This window comes from Centroberyx gerrardi, chromosome 18, assembly GCF_048128805.1.
Source record: "Centroberyx gerrardi isolate f3 chromosome 18, fCenGer3.hap1.cur.20231027, whole genome shotgun sequence".
Taxonomy (NCBI): domain Eukaryota; kingdom Metazoa; phylum Chordata; class Actinopteri; order Beryciformes; family Berycidae; genus Centroberyx; species Centroberyx gerrardi.
Genome location: NC_136014.1, coordinates 3,762,805 through 3,786,675, shown reverse-complemented (window position 1 = coordinate 3,786,675; position 23,871 = coordinate 3,762,805). Strand labels below are relative to the sequence as shown.

The 23,871-nt window shown below is 42.6% G+C and overlaps 1 protein-coding gene across 1 annotated transcript in view; it reads right to left on the bottom strand.

The window, feature by feature from the left end:
• The window catches only part of man1a1 (mannosidase, alpha, class 1A, member 1), a 153,256-nt gene that overhangs the window by 2,273 nt on the left and 127,112 nt on the right, over positions 1–23,871 (bottom strand). Inside the window, exons 6-11 of the mRNA XM_071898866.2 lie at positions 11,118–11,241; positions 10,724–10,817; positions 7,266–7,381; positions 3,599–3,818; positions 2,959–3,131; positions 2,557–2,672 (exon numbers count right to left, since the gene is read on the bottom strand). Of these exons, the coding sequence (XP_071754967.1) occupies positions 2,557–2,672; positions 2,959–3,131; positions 3,599–3,818; positions 7,266–7,381; positions 10,724–10,817; positions 11,118–11,241 (843 nt within the window). The remainder of the gene's footprint in view (positions 1–2,556; positions 2,673–2,958; positions 3,132–3,598; positions 3,819–7,265; positions 7,382–10,723; positions 10,818–11,117; positions 11,242–23,871) is intronic.

Here is a 23,871-nt window from a genome sequence, read left to right as displayed (position 1 = left end):
TGTCAACAGCCGTCTGGTGGAGGGAGGGAAAGATGGAAGGAGAGGAGAGGACGACACAAGCCGGGAGGGAGAGATAGAAGGTGGAGGGACGACCGTATAGATTTGGGTGGAAGTAAAGGAAACAGAAATGAGAGGATAAATTAGGGGGAGAGAGAAGAGTATAGAGACTAGATATCTACTAGATATGTTGGGGGTTTGCAAATCACTCTCAACCGTTGTTGCCAAGAGCTGAGGACCTCCAACATGGCCGCCAGCGGGTGCTACATCACCTGACAGCCCTCTATAGTATAACTTTATGGATAGAGGGGGGAACAAAAATCAGAGGAAAGGCGAGAACTGTGAAGGAAGATAATGAAAATTAGGAATGTTTCCGGAATGACTAACTGCAAATATTAGCAAAGAGTATTAATGTCCAACTCTCAGACAATAATGATCCGAATAACAACTACTCCCAACTTTACCACCGCTACTTTTTCCATTTTCAACACAGAGTAACAACTACTACCAGCTTTACTCCCACTACTTTTTCTATTTTCATACAGATTGTTATTGTTGTCTTATTTGCCTACCAGCGTCAAACCCACACCTCCTTTTCCCTGCGATTGGTCGGCCCACATCATGAGCGTTCCTCTAAAAAACAGAACATTTACAAGCTTAAAGCTACATTCATCTACTGTCAGCCATAGACTAGATATTGAAAACGCTGCAGCATGGTAAAACAGGCTCCTATAATGACTTTTCCTTCAGGAATATCAATTATTGACGCACCTTCTGCTGTGATAACACAGCGTTTCCCACAGGTTGGGGGGGGTGTGTGCGTTAAAGAGATAACCCACTTGTAATTAGCTGTATATTATATTTGCTTCACAAAACACCAGCGTTATTAGCTTATACGAGTGAGAGAGCCTCGAGATACTGAGCTTGCTCAAAGAAATGCTAACAAAAATGCGATCAAACTACAGCCTTCTTATCTGAAAATGGATGAAAACGGCTAAACAATTGATGGGCAGAGGAATAAAGAACATTTCCCAAGTTATTAATAATTAATTGATAAAGGTGTGTCATTCAGGGGCTGCTGACTATGTTTCAGAGGCTACGTCACAAACTTCACGTCACAAACAACCGATATCCGGAAGTGGAATTTTCTCCTTCATTTCTCTCATCTGTGTGCACAGCTGAAACGTGGCGACCGAAATAAAATGTGAGTGTTTTTCCACTCTGACACAGAGGCAAGGATGAAGAGACTAAAATGGAGGAGGAGCGGAGGAGGAGGAGGGACAGATCAGCGATGAAAGAGACTGGCGCAGACATGAGGGGGATGTAGAGAGCATTAGGTAGGAAAATGGATTCACACAGTTGGAGAGCCTTTGGCATGGAAATACACAAATATAGACACAAACACACACGCGCGTGCACGTGCGCAGACATGCACGCTCCGTAGACTCCTTGTTAAAGTGTCGTTTGTTTTTTTTACTCCCAGTTTAAACAGACTGTCGTATTGAACGCAGTGGGTGAGCCATCTGAGAGGAGAAAGCCCTATTAGCGACCAGGCCTCACACTGTGTGGCTGACAACACAGTTAAAGAGCCAGTTGTGCAGACAACACAAACACAAACACAAACACACTGATAGATACAGACACAAACGCACACACACAGCTAGGCAGTAAGTAACGATATCAGTCGAGTAATAAGAGGGAGGGAGACATCGTTACTTACTGGCTGTGTGTGTTTTTCCATTTCTTGCATCTGTCTACTATTTCTCCTTTACCTCAGACCTAGCTGGACTTGTTGGTCAGTGTAAAAGCCTTAGACAGGTCCAGAATAAATGGGATTTCTTTTACAACGCTGCAAACGTGGGTTAATGGTCCACCTCTGATATGACAGAGCTTCCTCCCTGCCCACAGCTAGTCAATATGTTTTTATTATTATTTTTAGATGACCAGAGAAATCATTCCAGTGTGGTGTGGGAGGATTTTAGTCAACAGTTTGTAAAAGCTGCCTCACTCTGCCTTAAGGAGCTGCCAAGCCACCTAAAACTATTTCATTAGTCTGGCTTTCAATGGAGAGTTTTAAGGTAGGTCTAAACTTAGGTCTGTTTCAGATGCTTTTCCTCTCAGACAAAAATAACATTCTAAGGGAAACACTAAATACTTGTGATTTTTTGGGAGAATTTCTTGGCATGAAACGGGTCACATTTTAAGATATTGAATGTTGGCCCAAAATATTGACCATTGGAAGCCTCTTTCAAATGCAATGTTTTTGGCTGCAGATGGATAATCTTTCAAAATGCAAGTACATTGTTGATACACCTATTCAGTATGAATGAAAATACAATACCTGTTGATGCACTTTCAATGACAATTTAAGGGACTTTTATTTTGATACCACCCTCTGATTTTGCATAACTAATAGCACCTGAAGATATATCAGTCTACCCCAACCTGTAGCTATGAATTGGTGTGTATTAACAGTTTGCTCACAACATCATGCAGACAGGAATATGTGTGTGTGTGTGTGTGTGTGTGTATGTGTGTGAGTGACTTGATGCGGCTTACTTGAGAGTCTCGGCCAAGTAGAAGCTCTGTTGTACATCGTCGTGGTTGGGAGTTGAAGCATAGACGTCCCTAACGCCGCTGTAGCCTCCCTCTACCCTACAATGCTGCTCCAAGGCCTGGGCGAGAGAGACAGAGACGGACAGAAAAGAGAGAGAGTGAGAGAGACAAAGAGGGAGACGGAAACAGAAAAAGAAGGGGATGAGGCAAGAAGGGAGAGCGAAAGCAGAAAAAAAAATAAAAATAAATAAAAAATACATTCTGCTATATTACTGAAAAGTCACCCATCTGTAAAATGATAAAATTGTATATTGTGATAATTATTGTCATCAAACAATATAAAGAATGTTATTGTGATTTGGCCATATTGCCCTGCAGTAAACAATATTCATTTAGGCCTTTTACCTGAACGGCCTCCCAGCCCCACTCCCTGTATTTGGGGTCATGGGTGAACCTCCACATGTACATGTAGGTCTCGATGACCTCGGGGCGGAGGATGAAGTATTTCTCGTTCTGACGCGTGGCGATAGCCTCCACCCCTCCATCAAAACGAAACGCCTCCGGACCCAGCTTCAGTGCTATGGAGGAGGAAACAGCACGAGAAACAAGAGTATAGCAGGGGCCATTTTCTACTATCACTTAGCACAGTGTATGCTAAAGTGTTAGCATGGAGCCTGCTATCACTCAACACAGTGTATGCTAAAGTGTTAGCATGGAGCCTACTATCACACAACATAGTGTATGCTAACGTGTTAGCATGGACCCTACTATTACTCATCATAGTGCTAAAATGTTAGCATGGAGCCTACTATCACTCAACATAGTGTATGCTAAAGTGTTAGCATGGAGCCTACTATTATTCATAGTGCTAAAGTGTTAGCATGGAGCCTACTATCACTCAACATAGTGTATGCTAAAGTGTTAGCATGGAGCACCAGAGTCAACAATCTTCCTGGGACACATGGATTATTTGAATGTTTATGCTCATCACTTAAACCTGTGTTTGTGTGTGTGTGTGTGTGTGTGTGTGTGTATATATATTTACCAGTCCTAGCGTAGGACTCGTGGCAGGTTCTGGCGATCTCGGCGGCCTGCTCCATCTGGTGGCCAGTCTTGTCGCTGGGCGCCCCATCAGCACCCAGGGCGATCATCCCACCCGCGAAACAAGTCAGGTGACCCATTTTGTGCTCCAGCAGCCCCCCCTTCCACTCTGCTATGTAGGTCAGCCCGCCGCTCGACTTCCTCATCAGGTTGGTCTCTATAGCCTGACAGAGAGAGAGAGAGAGAGAGAGAGAGAGAGAGAGAGGCAGACAGACAAAGAAAGAAGACATAGAGAGATGTCTGAAATATCAGAACCCAAGGGTGCTCTCATGGGACAGGTTCAAAGATTGATTACAATGGTAAGTTCTGGTCCAAGGTTCTGACTGCCATGAGTCATGTTCGAAGCCATTATAAAATACCTGAAAATCACACACCTGTAACTGCATAACAGTTAATTCAAAGTAATAATCTGCAACAGAGGGAATGGGCCATTCCTCTCTGCTGCAGCCCCACGTTATTTAGGCTGAAAAATGGCTGGATTTTTACATGAAAATCTTGCCTAGTGCAGCTTCAAAGTCTCATGTTTTTTTGACATAGTTCCAGCTATCAAAATCAAAAACGGCACTTGGCAGCCATCTTCTAATCCGCTGGTTAACACAGCGCAGCTTGTAGAGAGCCAGCGAAGAAAGGACATCAGAGTCATCATTTCATTGCCCTGCTGTGACTAAGATAGACGCCCTGTTGCTGCTCTTCCCCCAAGCCTCATCTTGACAAATAAATCAAGCACGCCTATCATCCAGAAAGATTGCGGGGGGGATTATGGGTAAAGTGTCCACGGTAAATGGAAGAAAACATGTTTATTCTGGGGGGGTTTTTGTCGCCATGCCATGTATTTTCTCCTCGGCACGTTAAGGAAGGACAAACGGACAATCAGCTCTCTCCAGCTGGGACCCATAGTTTGTCACTACATCTTAACTAGGCCATTTGTTTAGCAGAGGAATGGCTGTCTCTGTGTGTGTGTGTGTGTGTGTGCATGTGGTCTATCCATTAGCTTTGGGAAGGCTGTTTGTTACTGTAGATAGGCTTCTCATTCGTCTGTCCCCCTGTGTTTGTCTTCTCACATGAATGTGTGTGTAGCTCTGCCTGTGCTGCCATCCTCCTATCTGCACACACCGACTGTCTGGCTGTCTCACTACTGTCTATCTGCGTTTATCAACCCTGCCAAGAATACAATTCCGGGGGAAACACTAACTATTGGAACTTTTTGGCATGAAAATGGTCAAAGATATTCAACTTCAGCGCAAAATTGGCAGCTTCAATCCAAAAATATCCGCAGTCTTCAAAACCCCATATTGGTCGAACCTCAGTTATAATCTATGCAGTTGCCCCAGAGAGTATGTAACCACTAGAAGCTTGGTATATTTTGTATATTGTTGCATATTATATCACAGTGGTTCTCAACGTGGGGTCCGGGGACCACCCGGGGTCCTTCAGGGGGTTCTAGGGGGTCTCCAGCAAATTGATGAATTGTTAAACTTCACCATTATTTTATTTACAAGAAGTTAACACAATTAGAGAATGTAGAAGAATGACTGTTTTGATGATAATTTCACTGTTATCTCTCTACCTACAATACAGATAGTCATGGAATTCTGGACAAAATCATATCTAACAATAAAAATATTCTCAGATTTGAGTCAGAGAGACAAAATCTCATCAAATGGGGGTCCAAATGTGGAATAAATTAGGGGTCCTTGATATGAAAAAGGTTGAGAATCACTGTTATATCATGTTGAATGATAATAGTGCATTCATAACATATTTATCATGTACTTGATGCCTTATTATGCCTTATGCGCAACACTTGTCCAGGTCGGATAACTGGTTGATACTTGTTTCCTGTCAGAAATACAACAAACACAACAGAAAGACCACTTTACAAATATCTAGAACTGACCTCACATTCACTGTCCACCATTATTAAATAGCCATTTATCATGAGTGGGAGGGTATATGAAGTACGCACAACCCAGCGGAGAAAATCCCAGCGGCCCTCCATCTGCAAATTGCCCGTTCAAACCCTCCATTTTGTCAATTCATTGCAAACAACTTCTATAGCCGGGTTGTTTTCCATTTGAGGACCGCTGGCCCTATATTTTATATTCACAATTTTCATGCCATGAAGATAATAAACCTACCCAATTCAATGTGAGGGAAACAAATAACAGCGATCCACAACGAGCGTCACACAGAGCCACATAATGACACAGGTGCTGTCGGTGAATGTCGCTGATGCTGGCGTTTCATCATCGCTTTTCATTTTCATAAATAAACCGCAGAGTTGTCCCATCTCTCATCACTCTCTCTTTATTCCTCCTCCTGAAAGCGTTGATTATATCTTCTGTCTGGCCAGGATAGTGACACCTCCGACACATTATTCACACCTGCCTTTTGTAATCTTTGACGAATCCGGTAAATGGCAATCCGACTGGTGGGCGCGAGTGTGTGAGTGGTATTGAGACTACAGTTTTCCTCTGATTAATCTTATCTATGCCCGCTGATGTTTCAGTTCGTATGGGTCGTTGAGGCCGCCTGGTTTCTCTAAAACTACGACCACAGTGTTTAGTCCTTAAAGAGTAACTAAACCCCAAGCCCAAATCTGTGTAAAGCCTGACATCTAATGGTAAAAAGCTATTGGCTGATCTTTGGTGCCAGGTGATGTCACCTTCTATATAGAGTACAACAGGTGGTGACATCACCTGGCACCAAAGATCAGCCAATAGCCAAACCTCTATGAGCCTTAAAATGGTAGAGTGGAAGCATTCCCGCTACTTCGATGAGAAATGGTAGAAAAATTGACTTTCTCTGGGTGGAAGTATTCTAACTACTTTGATTTTATCCAGTAAAAGGATGACAAGAAAATAGGATATCAATGCTATGGACCAATGCAATGGACCTGACATCCTAATTTGAGAAGGTAAGAGAGGGAGGATGTAGTTGCCAATTTCGGCAGTTTAACAGAAAAATAATACAATAAGTTGTGTAACGACTTATGGCTCCCAGGGAGTAATAAGTAAAGTAGTAACAATACTTTTGAAAACGATGCGCCAGTCAATCTACCACTGATTATAATTGGCAACTGGCAACATTAATAAATGTTTTAAATAGATCATTAATGATCGGCTGATCTGCCCGATCACGAAAGCTGTTGAACGTATGGCATAAAAAGAATATGAAAATCTATTTAAAAACATGCTTTTAATATGATTACAAACAGTTTCATGTATTGGACAGAAGGTAAAGCCTATGCTGCCTCAGTGAAAACCTTTTTCATCAAGCACACATTAACATGAAATAACCATGTTTGGATAAAAACTGATTTATTTCCACATGGTTAGGCAGTACTTTCAGTTCTAATCAATTCAGGGAGTGTCTAATTTTCTCCAAAATTCATGAAATGAAAGTCTTTTAACATAAACCTCCTGTATTATTACATTTTCGAGAAGTGTATAGCACTTCTGGAAAAACAGCCTTCTATTTGAATTCTAAACAGAATGAATTGAAAGCTAATTCACTCCAACTCTTACTGCAATGCCATTTTGTGTGTATATGTGGTTCTGTGTGTGCTTTTGTGTCTGCGGTGTGTGTGTGTGTGTGTGTGTGTGTGTTACCTGCAGGGCGTCATAGTACATCTTCTTGCCTTCCTCATCGGTCTTGTCTGACATCAGCCAGGCCTTGAGCAGGTACTCATAGAAGCTGTCGCCTAGACCGCCCACCGACACATGATCTGCAAGATAGAGATAGACATGGGGGTTAAATACACACACACACACACACACACACAAACACACACACACACACACACACACGCACGCACAGAGGGGCCCTCTCCCTGTGTTAACATGTCCGCTAGTTGAGATTACAACTGCCATCACTGCTGGACCGTCCATATATCATCCTCACGTGGTACAGGAGACGGCTGTGTGTGTGTGTGTGTGTGTGTTGAAGGGTGTGGGGGGCAGGTGGGGTTGGGGGGGTGGGTTGTTATCCTAGGTGAGCCTCCAGCTCCAAGCTATAGTGTTGTATTTGCCCTATTGATTGCCAGCGAGGGCTCATCCATATGCATGTGTCATTAACAAAGTCCAGCCCTGTTTGTGGAGCGCAGAGATTAAATGTCAGCTACGATCAACCTGAAGCGAAGAGAACAGGAGGCTGGTGAAGGCGGCCTGGTTTGGGTCCAATAGCGTATCTGCCTTCTAGAGGTTCAATATTAAACCAAGATGAGAGCACCAGACTAGAGAAGTAGCACCGATCAATTGGTCGATACACGTTCTAAACAGGGTGTCAACGATCGGCCGAGCACCGTTTCGACGTAAAAACTCTGAAAAAATAAACACAAAACATGTTTCTAATACATGATTAGGAACAGTTAAATGTATTGGAGAGAAGGCAGAGCCTGTGATTCCTCAATAAAAAGCTTTTTCATGCGCGCACACTAACGTAATAGCTACATTTGGATAAAAACATGCATCAGCTAATGGTCATGCAAACACGACTGGGACTTATATACGCACATCGTAGTGGACATATCATTTCTAGATAACATTTGGCTGCAAATGTCCCTAAGTCATATTTCATTCAACAAATGCACTTCCATGGCTATTTATCAAATCATTTCTTTATAGATAAAAAACTGTTCTGTCTCAGTCGAGCGGAAAATTTAATCAAAACTTGCTGTTTCTGTTCAGCTTTGCTAATTTGATACATCATAATTTGCTTGAAAATACTTGGATGGAGAGTGTCAGGTAAATGCCAACAACTGTAATTGTGGAAATGCTTTCAGTAGTTGCAGAGGCGGACTCGAGTCACAAGACTTGGACTCGAGTCAGACTTAAGTCATAATTTTAATTGCTTGAGACTTGATTGATGCATGAAGAGAAGACTTGAGACTTGACTTGACTTGGGTTTTGGTGACTTGGGACTTGACTCTGACTTGTACTTTGATGACTTGAAAAGGTTTCTAAAGTCTTGACTTGAGATCTTGTGTTTGTGTAAATGACTTGGATTGAAAGTGATGAGATTTGTTCCAGCAGACGACTGAATTTAAATTGTGTTTTCTGAATTTGTATGGAATGATTGAATTTATTGAAGTTGAAACTGATTATAGAAATCAAACTCATGATGCTCTTACCAAGTTTTTATCCTATTAAAACCATATTGCATTGAAAAGTCCTAGATATTTAGTTTTCTTTAAGATATTAAATTGATACTGGACTCTTGATTTGCTCTGACTTGACTTACTGTTCTACATTTAGACTTGAAACTTGACATTAATGACATGGACTTGACTCGGTGTTCTACATTTAGACTTGAGACTTGACACTAATGACATGGACTTGACTTGGACCTGACTTCGTAATCTACATTTAGACTTGGGACTTGACTTGAGACTTGTGCTTGAAGGCTTGAGACTGACTTGGGACTCGAGCAAAGTTGACTTGATCACCTCTAGTAGTAGTAGTATTGAGTAGTTGTATTCAATATTTCAATGCACCAGACACTAAAACTAAGTACCTCAGAACTGTGAGTCCACATTTAACCATGGAGTTAATAATAGGCGTCCCTCCTGATGAGGGCTGGGTATCAAAAAAGATGCCTGACAGTACTGTAGTGAGTTTGAAGCCTACGAGTAGATTGAAAAACTTCAAAACATTGGATTCTTATCATTGGATCACAGGAGTTCTGCTAATTTAAAGCCATTTCTTTATTGGGGAAATGAAGTGATTCTATGTAGAAAAATGAATTCAACAAAGAATGAAAAGTAGCATTTTAAATCTGAACTTGAAGTAGTGAAGCCAGGCGTGAAAAATGTATCATGATATCCTACTCCTGTCAGTTGACGGTTCTCTCAAACACATGACGACTGGCATTAGGAGAGGCTTTTAGTGCTAGATTCCTCCCTAAGTTACATAACCTCTCTAATATAGCCCTCTCTTTCTGTCACTCCAGCTTATGTTTTTTTCTCCGTTTTATTTTCTCTTTTTCTCGCAAACCTCCATTCCTCTTCCTGCTGCCCCTCTTCTTCCTCGCTAAGTCTCATCTCTCCATCATTACCATCATTACCTATTCAGCTACTGTGGTTTGGAGAGCCTGATAATGGATTCCAAATTATACCCTGTTACTGCAGCCTGTCAGACATGCACACACACACACACACACACACACGCGCGCAAGTCATAGATAGGAATGGGAGGTGGAGGCAGAGGGAGTGTGAAAATGTGTGAAAGTGACAGAGGTAAATAGTGGGTTGCAGTAATGTAAAGAGAGTCAACGAGTCAAATGGGAAGGGTTATTAGAAGACATGAGGAAAGAGACAGAGAGAAGAGGAGTGAGTTGGTTAAAAAAAAGAGGGAAAGGAGGACAGAAATAGTTGGGGATGGATTGGACTGTTCCCTATACTCTACATTCATTCAGCACTGCTGGTCCCACATTGCTGAAAAATGCCTCCATTAGAACAATGAAAAAAAAGAAGAGAATAGTCTTGGTTTGCTATATAAATGATAAAAAAATATAGGGTAATTCTGGTTCAGTGAGTGCTAATATGATGACGGAGGTGTAAATAACATCCATTTCCCCTCTGTGAGGTACCATAGACAACCCATAGACAAACTTGGCCATCTCAAAGAGAAGTTTAGTCTAATGCCAGCTTGTTAGCTAGCTACTAGTTAGTTATAATAGCTACTAGTAGTCATGTTAACATTAACATCCTTTCCCTTGCTAAATTAGCCTGCTGGCTAGTTAGCTAGTAAAAACCAACCTACTAGCTAGTTAGCTAGTAGGTGTTTCAGCAGCATTTTACTGCATCAATAAAAGTTTTTTGAAGAGCATCCATCTGCCTCCAAGCGTAGCTGATTTTGTTCCTCTCTAGTTATTTCCTGTTCAGGCACCTTGGTTTAAACTGTGACAGTTTTTTTCTCCTGTACTACTTAGTTAGCTAGCAAAGCCAAAAACCAGCAGCAGACCAGATGCTTGCTGACACAGAGGGTTGTACCCGGGTTCTCAGCTGAAGAACGGTCTTGCTATTCAGTACATTGCCCCGGGATGTAATGGAGGGGTGAGGAGGACTTACGTTGCCCCCACTGGCCACTGTTGGGGTTCAGGTAGTTGGGGTACAGTCCCTGGGGCTTGTCCAGACGATTTAGGACTTTCCGGATGTTCATCACCTAATGATAAAAGAGACAGAATGCAATTACAATGTACTCAAAATACTCCAAATGACACAAGTACAATGCATTGAAAACCATCTAATGCAATGAATGTGTGAAGCAAGTCGGAAAATACATTCTGCTATATTCCTGTAAAGTGACACATTTGAAAATTCCCTGATATTCCCTTACTTCCCCAGACAATTTAGCAAATTCCCTGACTTTCCCAGCCTGGAATACACTTGTCTAAATCCGCTGACATTCCAGAACACATTCCATGACCAGTGGGAACCCTGTAATAAAATGGTTCTCTCTTACCTTCTGAGCGAACTCTGGTTTTCCAGATAGCTCGCTGAGGTGCATGAACTCCAGATGCAGGGTGCCGTACTCTGCCAGGATGCTGCTGCCACCCGATGCCCAAGGCCAGTTCCTACCAATCCCACTGCACAAAGACAGAAAAAAGACAGGCTTCTGTAAATAAAGTGGAATGATAAAAGGATATACTGAACTACAGCTGGTGTGTGTTTGTGAAAGAGAATCCCTATTTTTATGTGAGATTTTCTATTGAGATGCATCTTACGTTTTAGCCATGTAGCGGATTCTCCTCTTCAGACCAACTTAATCTAACTCAACTCAACCTAATGAGAGATAGAAGGGAATTTTATTTTGTATTATTTTTGGAGAGAAACTAGAGGAACAGAATCCACTGGACTTAATGAAGAGGGTGACAACTTCATGGTGTGATTCACCCACAGAGGTTCAATGCCGCGGAATTCCCCAGCACTAAGTAGAACCGATGAAGCCTCTCGGACAAGTGGTGAAACGTCTTCAACTCCTTCATTTCAAGTCCAGCGGATTTCATTTTTTCACATTTTTTTGGACATCTTACTAACATTATGTACACAGACATAATGTTCTGTTAGATCAGAAAATATTGCATGCACATATTAACTTGTTTTTAAGTGCTTTGCCAACACCAGTATATTTGTCATGTTAATAAAGCCATTCTGCAGCACACAAGAAAACTTGCTTGTCTCAACACTAAGCTGACAGCTTAAAAAGAGGCGGTACATTCCATTAGAGCAGGGGATTCCAAACTTTTTCATAGAGCCAGTCATACACTGTAAATCTCAAGGACTGCCACTATAAGATATAAATGTTTTTTGTTTGATTTTAAGAAAGCCATGTAGATATTTGCCATTGATGTTGCCGCTACCTGTGGTGAAGCCTGACACCTAATGGTAAAAAGTAGGGTACTGAACTGGTCATCTGCTATTGGCTGTTCTTTGGTGCCAGGTGATGTCACCACCTGTTGTAGTCTAGAGAGGGTGACATCACCTGGCACCAAAGACTAGCCAATAGCAGATGACCAGTTCAGTACCCTACTTCAAAGTTTTGGGTTTGGGGTTTAGTTACTCTTTAAAATGGGTAAGTCATAGGCTGGATTAACTATGTTAAACTAAATTAAACTACATTTCTCATTCCATCTGTCATGTTTACGGGTGGGTTTGTTTCCATGTATGCACTCAGATTTGGCTGTACACTCCGCCCTTGCCTGTGTCTGTCTGTGGGCTTCTGGCGGTCCTCAAAAAAGTATCCCCCTCCCCCCTTCCCCCCTTCCCCTCTGGAAACTTGTCAAATGGACCTGGCTGCTTTTGGCTGGTAGAAATTGAAGGGCGTTCCTGGAATTGCTCGTAGTGACAATGCAGTTGCACTGAGTCTCGGGCCATATGTGAGAGTTACCAACCCTGGCATCGCCTGACAAGGACAGACGACCTAGCACAACAGGCTGTGTGTGTGTGTGTGTGTGTGTGTGTGTGTGTGTATTGGATCATTAGAGCCACTGACAGATCACTTCCAGGCCAAGGACTGATGACTCTGGTGGCAACGCTTCAACTAACTACTCGTGAATACATAATCCCAATTCACGAGTCTGTGAAACACGCCCACACCAGGATGTCTGCACCACAAAAACACACGCGTACACATACATGGACATGAGTGGCGCACACACACGCATGCACATACAGGACGGGAGGACATCCAACAAATGAGAAAAAGGAAGAGGAGGAGTGTAAACTGGGAGAAGTGCCTGTGACACACACACACACACACACACCTCTTCAAAGCAGTGGATGAGCATACTAATTCCCCCCTCCCCCTTCAAGCCATCATGCTGCGCCAGCCACAATTTGTTTCCCATTACACTGTGGATTAAATCATGTCGCCCAAACACAGAGCGCATCATGACTGTATCTGGCAGCGAGCAGAGAGACAGAGATTGAGGTCAGGGAACTTAATTGGTGCTGATGATTTTTAAGGCCTGGATTCCTTAGAACCGATTCAGTCCCATCACTATAGACTATAGTTAGGGTTAGACTGATATATCTTTTTTTTTTTAAATTAAAAATCAGACATTGGCCAGTCAGTGGCTATGTTTCCATGCACAAAAAAATAAATGTAGACATAATCAATGTTGTCCATTTCCTGTATGATAGATATGATGCAGTTTGATTGATTACATTTTTATTGTGGGATTGATCAGTACTACAGTGGTTGTCTATGGGAAGCCCTTAACCTGACATTTTGATCAGTTTTCACACAAATATGTATGAATATTTTTTCCTCTTCTGTTCCTTCTTATTATCATCATCCTGGGTTTCAATGGAGAGTTTTAGTGTCCCATGATGGCCTAAATGCGGCCTCAGAGGCTTTTCCACCCTGACAGTTTTAATCCAAAAATATTGGTATCGGTCTTCAAAAACCCACATCAGTCGAACCCTGGTGTGCGTGTGTAAGTGTTCCAGCTACTTTCATAAGGACTTGACATCGTTCCTTTATCTCCACAACACCCCCCCCCCCCCCCCCCCCCATGCACTGATCTGTCTATCCATCTTCGTCAATCCCTCCATAAGCCCTGTGATGAAGGCTAAATCCCTTCTCGGGTGGTGGGGGGTGGAGGGTGGGTGGTGGGGAAGCAAACACACACCTTTCCAGCTCGCCTATGTCCACCCAAATCCCTCCCAAAGCCCTGCTGTGAGAAACACTAAATCCCTGTTAAGGAGAACAACACAAAAGACAGCAGGGAGGAGCCGCTGTAAACCAAACAGACACAAACCAATGAAGCGCAGACGTACTGTACATTACTGCAGTCAGATAGATGAGGGTGCGTTTGGAATAACATCCATCTAGCCAGAATCTGCAAGTTTCAGAAAGCCAAATGTAAGACTTTTTAAGACTACCTGGAAGTGAATTGAAGACAACTAATTAAAACAAAGCTGGCAAAACCAGGCGGTTTGAACATAGCTATTGAAAGTTGTGCAACTATAAATGGGCAGAATAAGAAAACTGGAAATTAATTAAGGGACATGAAGTCTAACTGTGTTTAATAAAGCAGATAGGATGCATATTGTACTACTAACCCTTTTCTGAATTAATCTAAGAGTGGACATGCAGCGCAAAGACACCTACATGGTGAAAAAATAAGACCTCTAATAACTGGATTTAAGGCATTTAAATGTCTTAAATTGAGATAATTTAAGACTCTTTCAGACTTTACCCTGCAAGCAGACCATCCCCAGGCTACCAGTGATTGTAATAACAGTGTACAGAGGGTTTTATCATGTTGTGTAGCCAAAAATACCACTTAACAGGAAAACCAAGGATGTTAACCATTCCATTCGAATTAAAAATATGAGTTGGGGCAGATTTATTAGGCCACATTACACAGTAGTTGTGTAAGCCTAGGGCATAGTTCACCCAATGTGTCTTATAGGCCCAAAGTGTCAATTCGTTCTGATATTGATATGATGCTGTCTATACAGTTAGTCCCAAGAGTGTTTTCCTTTGCTTTCTCATCTCTCTCCTGGTAACGCTCTCTGAGAATGCTGAGGAGAACGCAAAACACCAAAGACAGCAGGGAGAAGCTGGTGTGTAAACTGAGCGGACACAAACCAGCGAACAACACCAGAGTCAGAGAGATGAGGGTGTGTTTGGAACAACATTCATCCAGCGGCCCGTCCCCTGGCTGCCTGGTGATCGTAACAACAGCTTACAGTGAGCGAACGATGGATGAAACGATGCGTTAATGCTAGTAAACCCAGTTAAAACCCTTTGTGACGCTGCAGAGAGCTGCTTATGTGCCATTTTTGGGCTAAATGAACCTGTTTCAATAGCGGTATTACTGATGGCCATTCATGCTGTGGTGGAAATCCGTCATTGTTCCTGTTTCTCCCTGTTCCCGCACTGGGATTGGACACTGGCATTTGTCCATTGGTAAACAGCACAATACAAGACAACTGTATTAGTCCATTTGATGGGAGTCCACTATTGTTTTAGACTGTTGATGTGGATGTCCTCGTGCCCTAGTTTCCAGCACCCAGTTACCAACCAGCATGCTCTACATCCCTGTTCTTGGATGGGACATATCGAGGCTTATTCCAAGCTGTCTACCATACAACACACTGTTTGGTTTATGACCTCCCCATGCACTGCATACACATATACTGCTAATATTAGGGACGCTCAAATGCTCAGGTTTTGAGTGGTACATGTAAACAGTACATCCTTTTTACAGCAACTTGAATTGACTCTCGTCCCAATTGGGAGCAACTTGAACGGAACACCTTGGCTATGTCAATGTTATCTTGGGTACTGATGAATTCATCCTGTTCACTGTTGTTTTTTGTGATCTCAGTTGGCTTAATTTCTATTATAACACTCAGAATATTGTGTTCATCCACATACTGTATACAGGGACATTTGTGGACAGGGTATGAAGACATAGAGAAAGCTGATTGACAAATGAGTCCTAAACAATGTGTTCAATTGGCCACAGTGCTGATGAGCCATGCTTTATACTGTACAGTACTACTGTACTACTGTACAGCAGCACACTGGAAAACAGATTCTGTAATTCTCCTTGCAAATTATATTGTCAATTTTAATTATAGGACATTCAAACGTATGCACTTTTAAGAGTTTGTGCTAGGCTTCGACCAATATATCAGGACAATATGCAGTACAATTTTAGTGTCAAGAATTACCAGGATTTTCGTGTTGGCCAATGTGACTTTGATATAAATCCCTCAAGCAGGAAAAAATAAGATACAATATTTTTCGTTCCAACTATATACACATGTGGCAGTGGTTGAATGATTGTCATCCAACATAGAATAGTCAATGTGCACCATGACGCAAGCAGTGGGGATTGTGTGGCCACATCCTCTATAGATGTCAGGGACTGGCTGGTGGATGACCCACTCCTGTAGCCAAACTGTCCCTGTGGTTTGCTGCCAACTTTGAACCGTTGAACCGTTTCCTACATTGGGCAATGGTTCTCCTAGGACCAAAGCAGCACGGTAACCAAATGTGTTATCTCCTGCCATGCAAATTTAATTTAAGGTGCTGTACAGTATATTCGCTCGTGGTGATTCTGCACGTCCCGCACAAGGACATCAGTTTCCTCTTGGGAGAAGCTTTTGCAGTGGAACCACTTCAGCCTGTTCTCTCCATTACGAAATTGTTGGGAGTTTCGTGGCGTAGAGCACACTGCTTTTAAAGGGAAGGAAAAGTGATGATTTGACCGGTCATGACGGATGCCAGCCCCTACCATGCCTAGTGATAAGGTATTCCTCTTTATCCCGTTTCCAACTGTGCTGTGCCACGTGCTTCTGGCCACAAAAGTATTCGGCGGATCAGCCGGCTATGATGTGTTTAAATGGTGAACAAACTCTGCTCATCCGGTCTGCCGGAGGCGTCGCCAGCGCGGTAATGGTGTGGACTCACTGTTAAGCCATGAAACAAAAAATAGGGGGCTCAATGGGGCCAGATGACAAAAATGGATCCAAAGTCTTGACCTAGAAAAAAGTGGGTCATTTCAGATTGATGCCACTGTGAGTTAGGAGGGTTTATGCATTGGGGGGGCATGTTGCAGTCTTCCTAGTGTCTTGTCTGTCTTGTTTGTCCTTTTGGGGATGTCCAATCTTCTTATTATTCAACCTCTCACCCCCACAGCTATTCCTTGGCCAGCTGTGAAATGACAAATCTTAGCCTGCTAGTTTAATACCCTCCAGTCCATTCTGCAGTGCCAACATGAGTGATTTTAATTCTATGGTGCCAACCAGCGGGCTGGAAAAAACAGAATAGGCATTCCATCTCCATAAATTACCATGGTACACCAGGATGTGCCCTCTCCAGCTCCTCTAATATTATGTTGATATGGGAGGGAGCACTCCTCCTATTCATTTGTACTGTGTGGTGCCATGGAGCCTCAACTCCGGCCCACTCCTTTTGTTCCCTATTGCCTGTATCTCTCGCCTTCCTCCTCCTCTTCCTTGCCATGCTCTCTCTCTTTTCCTCCTGCTTTTCTTCCTTCCATCTCTCTTCCTCTCTGTCTTAAAATCCATCTTTCCTCTCCTCCAGGCGCAGAGAAAATGTGAGTAGCGATAGATTCACAGTTAGCAACTTAATTAGAGGCCTTAAATCATGGCTGCCTTCCACCGCCTTAGGCTACTGCAGAGAAGAGCTGCATTGAGTGTGTGTGTGTGTATGTGTGTGTGTAGCTTTCTAAAATCTCTGAATACCCCGACTGCCAGACTCTTCTTTGTTCTTTGATAGTGCCTCAGGACTGTGAGAGTGTGTTACAGCGGAGACTGTACGTGTGTGTGTATATGTATAGTGTTTCTAACTATGGCCAAGGCAAAAACAGCTACAGTATAAGGGTCCCTCCCTCCCTGAACCCATCAGGGCTGGCTGTGTTCAGGTTTGGGCATAAATGTCATGCTCTTATTAGAATCAGACCAATCCAATTAACAAAAAATGAAAAAGGAAGCACAAGTACAAAGTGTCTTGATAACTTAATAAGGCGTGGGGCCACCACAAGCTGCTACTACAGCTTCAATGTGCCTTAGTGTACCTTTTTCAAGTGTCTGGAACTCTATGAAAAGGATGCAACACAGTTCTTCCACAAGAAATTCCACCGCTGTCTCAGGTGACACACAAGAAATCTGGTGACTGGGCCGATTATTTCATGTTTCATAAAACCAGTCAGAGACCACTTGTGCCCTGTGGATGGGCTTTGTATTTATTGACATTTACCTTGCCCTCTTGGGGGATTACAGTCAACCTAAACCATCCCAATAAAGTGCACCTGAAGGCCAAGGCATCTAGGTGGCATTCCACCTTCATTCCCCCCTCCAGCCTCTTTGTCCCTTCCATTTAGCTTGCCAAGCCCAAAACATGAATGCCTGGCAAATTAAATCCAGTGCCCCTTATGCTTGTGATATGGCAATGTTTGCCTGTGGGTGATCCACTGGCATTCATTTGCTATTGGGTCCAGTGTAGGTAGTGGAATGCATGGCAGTGGGGGAAGGTTTCCTGCATCCTAACTATCAAATAGCAGAGTTTTGTGAGCAGTGTTACAGAGAACACAAGTCAGTAATCAGATCTGTGCTAACAGGGGCTTGGTGTGGGGATATGCATGGGCGTCAGAAATCACATCACGAGAGCATTCAGGACCAATGTTCCCTCTAAGATGATAGTTTGGAGACCTACATTTTTATAATTTATCACATTGTCCAAATAATACTATCTTTTCAGTCACTGCTACACCAGAACTTTTGTCAATATAAAAAGGGTTTGGTTTAGTTGAAAGGCCATTGCTATACCTTAGGCTTTAGTGAATTGATGCCCCTGGGGCTATGCGTCTACCTTGACCAATCAGACAATGTCCATTATAGTTTTCAGTGACATCACTTAATGCTATAGAACAATGATTGATCCATGGAGTCATAAATCAAAGCCGAGCGATGTCCTCAGGACCTCATATCAATGTTTAAATTTAAAGCTCCTAAAAAACCTCCTAAAACTGTTCATACATAAGTCTTGAAAACCTGCGCAAAACACGTTAGTGTAATCTAAAAGTTGTGATATGTCATATGACCTCTCCCACTTTCAATCTCTCCTCATTCTCTGCTTCTGTCTCTAAATCAACCGTCTACCTTCTAAATCAGCCTTCTACCAGTTTAAAATCCAATCATCTGTTTCCAACCCCCAGAAGCATTTCAATGAAATCCTCATCTCCACCAGCAGACCAACCTCGTGCCCTCTTGAACCCATTCCATCTCCTCTACACCATCGCTGCTGATCTGCTTCCTTTCCTGACTACCATTTTCAACTCCTCCCTGACATGTGGCTACATACCAGATGCCTTCAAGTCAGCTAGAGTTACTCCTCTTCTCAAGAAACCTAGTAGAGACCCATGTCACTCCTTCTGTTTCTCTAACAAACTCTGTGCTGCCTCTAACCAACTCTCTCAATATCTCTAACACTCGGTCTCAAACCATGTGCCATGAAGAGCTACGTGTATACAGGTTTTCATTCCAACCCTACTGCAGCTGACTTCACTGATTAACCCACTGTCACCAGAGAGGAGAAACTAATAAGTGACATAAGCCGCTGTAGTGTTTGGTTGGAATAAAAACCTGCATACACATGGCTCTCGATGGCGCATCGTCGGAGACCACTGCTGTAACAGAATAGCCTGTTGGACCCCAACCAGTCCGGCTTCAAGAAGGCCCATTCTAACTGTAACCGGAGCCCTTGAGTCTCTCTTCAGTCCTCATCCTGCTAGACCTATCTGCAGAATTTGACACTGTCAGCCACCAGATGGTCCTTGCCACCTGCATGCCACCTGCTTCTTTCATCTGTCGCCTGCTTTCTCATGGTTTGCCTCCTACCTGTCCGATAGCATTTATCAGGTTCTATGGCGAGGATGGCTGTCTTTTGAAGAAGAAGAATTGCACACAGAAGTGCACACCTCGCTTGTCTCCTGTGGTGTGGTGCAGGAATCCCGAACCCCCAAATAGATAAAGTTAAAGGAAATAACAGGGTTCCACACACACGTATCCTCTTTGCACGTTAAAATAGGATGGCTGTCTTTACCATGCACCCCTGCACTGGAGTCCCACAGGGCTCAGTCCTGGGCCCCCTCCTCTTCTTTCTCTGCACAAGATTGCTTGGCCCTATCATCACATATCCAACAACTTCTTCTACCACTGCTATGCTGATGACACTCATTGCTACTTTTCTTTCCTTTCCTCTGATAGTTGAGGTGTAAGGACGCTCAGGACCTATCCTTTGTACTCCTTCATTTTGGTTGCTTGTCATTTTTGATGATCTGGGAATTGAAGCTTATTCTATTGTTGCACTCAAGTGGCTCTGAATAAGACCGTGAGCCAAATGCATAAAATATAAAAGTAATGTCATCAGGTGTTACCAAGCAAAGCATTTGCACACAGTTAATTTTCCTATCACATCTGGATGAAAAGCATGACAGAGTGGCACTTCACTGGGTCAGCCAGTGTAACAACCTCACTGGGCTGTACTAATAGAGCCGTTCTCCATCTAGGCCTATTAATCAAACCCTGGGAACCCAACAGCTCAGGATTGATTGCTTTAGTCTCAGAGCCTGCAGCTGAAGGAAAAAAATCTGTCCCAAACTGTCATTTTTTATACCGCCAGATGAGGAGAAAAAAAAGAGTTAGTTTTAACTTTGCGGTGTCATTAGGATGATGACAGTCCTTTTAGCAGCAGTTTGCTTAGAAAGTCGATACATTCCTGGTGTGCATTCTGTCATAGTGGGGGACATGGAGAGGCCAACCTAGAGACATATATATAATGGAGCCATTCAATTCTCTGATAAAGGAAAGATTGGATGAGTGTAGGGCTGCAGCTATCGATTATTTTAGTAATCGAGTATTCTACCGATTATTCCATCGATTAATCGAGTAATCGGATAAGAAATACTTTTGCTTTATTAAAGAGCAATAGTAAATATACAAAAGAGAAAAGCTGTCCGCACGAAGCTGTCCATACGACACTGTGATTTACTGAAAACGAGGTGAAATAATTGTTATTATTGATATTTATTACTAGGCCTAAATATCATACAAGTTCATAAGACTGGCTAATGTACATTTATATACTATGTTGAAGGGTTGCCCTACACCTGCTGACCCTACTCACTGCAATCAAACTAAACTGAATATACCTGCTGTATTGGACTGGTGCATTTTAGGCTCCAATTGCTACTTACACCACCTGATATTTTGCTTTCTGGGGTATTTTATGCATCACTGTGAGGGGAGTAGGTGTGTGTGTGTGTGTGTGTGTGTGTGTGTGTGTGTGTGTGTGTATGTGTGTGTGACTATCATAATAATAACATGAATGAAGCTCAGGCTTTCACAAATTGACTGCAGCATTTTATTTTCTGTGGTTATTTTCTTGAGCAAAACTTAGCTAACTTAGGGACATCATAACTAGCCACCATATTGATTTACGTTCTTAACTAGCCATTACATATAGCCATAATTAACGTGCATTCTTTACTAGCCTTCATCTCATCCCGTTTTAATATTAAGTGCTGACTCCGCCCACCCGGGCCAGTTTCGGCGTACGCCAGTAGCAATTACAAGTGGACCCTATCCTACAGTCCCTGCTCTCAGCGGAGGGAGGGAGCTACGCTCTGTGTGGGAAGCGCTGTGATCGTCAGACCTCTCTGGATTAGACAAGCAAGTAGAGAAAACCGGCATCAGCCGAACCAATTTATTGCCAAATGCTTTGGGATTCAACACATTAACATTGCTTCCCATGGTCAGAAAAAGTCGGCAGATTTGTCGCTAGTCGCTCTTGAGAAATAAAGTCGCCAGGGGGGTCTGAAAAGTCGCTAAGTCTAGCGACAAAGTCGCCAAGTTGGCAACACTGGATCCGAAACTTTGGACACTTTCTGTCGTTTTCTCTGGCCTGTCTCTTCTCTTCGCCCCTCGCTATTTTCTCTCTCTTTCTCCAGCGCGTTGTGCAACAGTAATAATCATCCGTGCGAAACACTGAGTGTGTATATAGTTATATGGATTAAACGAAGCTTCGATGCAAAGAATTTGCATCGATGATTTTTAGTAATCGAGTTACTCGAGTTTCTCGAGGAATCGTTTCAGCCCTAGATGAGTGTGTGTGTGACAGAGAGAGCGAGCGAGAGAGTGAGCAAGAAAGAGAGAGAGAGAGAGAGAGAGAGAGAGAGAGAGAGAGACTTAACATTTCAAGAAGTACAAATGATTCCTTCTTCAGATTTACTATTTTGTAAGCAAAGGTCAGGCAATAAATTCAATAATATATAATCACTTTTTGTGTTTAAGCCAGCATAACCAATGAAATGCGTATGTAAATGGCGGAGATGTAATTTTGGAATAAAAGTCTGAAATGATTTGCATTAAAATCATGTCTATTTTGTGCCTGAACTGATCGCTGGTTTTGATTGTAAGAATGATAAATCCATTCCCCATGTACCAAACACCCTGTGTGTATGTGTATGTGTGTGTGTGTGTGTGTGTGTGTGTGTGATACAGTCATCAGCATGATGCATGTAGAGGAGAACGAACACTTAGAGCACACATTCAGATAAAACACCACACACACACACACACACACACACATACACATACACACAGGGTGTTTGGTACATGGGGAATGGATTTATCATGTGTGTGAATGCAATGCAGTGGGAGTGATTTGCAAGAGCTTTATCAGTCTGACTCTGTTAATAGAAGAGCTATGGGACAGACTGGCCACAGCAGATAAAGACCAGGGGAAGTAGTGTGTGAGAATGTGTGTGTGAGAGAGAGAGAGTGAGAGAGAGAGCAGCAGAGGGAAGCAGATGGTTGGTAGAGTGCTGCTATGGCTTCCCTTTCTAAAGCACAGCAACATACTGCTGTAGACACACACACACCTTTCCCAGCTGTCAGGGCAAGTGTCATGTTGGATGCAGGGTTCCCACTGTGGCCCTGATGTAAAATTCCTTGACTTTTCCGTGACTTTCCATGACTAAGTCGGAGCGCTTCCGTGACCTAAAAATGTTCTTCCTTCCTCACTTGTTAAGGTTGCTTTTCTGAAGGGCTAAACAGTCTGGCTTCCACTACATTTGGGATGAAAGCCATCTAATGCAATGAATGTGTGAAACAAGTTGGAAAATACATTCTGCTACTGTATATTCCTGTAAAATTGAATATCAAATTCCCTGACTTTCACCTCTCAAACCACCATGATATTCCAGGAATATTCAGTGAGCACTGGGAACCCTGTGAATGGATCCTTGTAGAAATGGGAAATATGACAATTACTCTGTGGGAAACAAATGTATTTCTCTTTCTTTCATTCACATTTTCTTTTTTCTTTCTATTCCTTCTATCTCTCTTCGTCTCCTAAGAAAAGAAGTGAGGAGCATTGTGGTATGGCAGGGAAGGTGGAGGAAAGGAGAATGACATAGAAAAAGAGTGTGGCAAAATATATATTAACTTGCAATTGTCGTTAATTCAGCATTGTCATGGTTGGAAATTGAATCAGTTCATATTTGTTGATTTTGCTTTGGCTTTTGCACTTTTGTATTTCACGGCAATAAAGCACCTTTAAATTAAAATTGAATGACAATTTTCTGAACCATCACCAATCCAAAACCCTCAACGGCAACATCTTCTGACAGCATTTACAAGTAAAATTTTCCACACCAAATGGTGTGTGCTTCGATAGTTTTCCATTGAACGGTATCTTCCTCGCAAGTCTTTGATACAACTTTTATAAGAAAAAAGAAAAAAAATCAAATAAGCTGTCATCGAAGAAAAAAAAAAACAGAGCGGGAGTGAGAGCGAAGAAAGAAAATGAGACATCAAACAAGGACGTACTCTGTTCTCAGTGTTCATTCTAGCCGGCGTTTGACTGGAGGCGGTGTGATGCCGTCGCACGCTGCAGACTTAAGAGTTGTAATTCTTTGATCTGAAAATTAGAGGGAATTTATCCCTGTCTGAAGGAGGAAACATTCCTTCTACATGATTTTGCTTTCTAGCTGAATTATATACTCTCTGATGACAATCTGATCGACTATTCTACTCTGTGTGTGTGTTTGTGTGTGATTAAAGTCTGTTTCATAATAATAGCCTACATGTTTGCATACATATAAGCCTCTGAGACACACATACAGTGGCTATGAAAAGTATTCAACAACTGCCTTGACTTAAGGCCCATT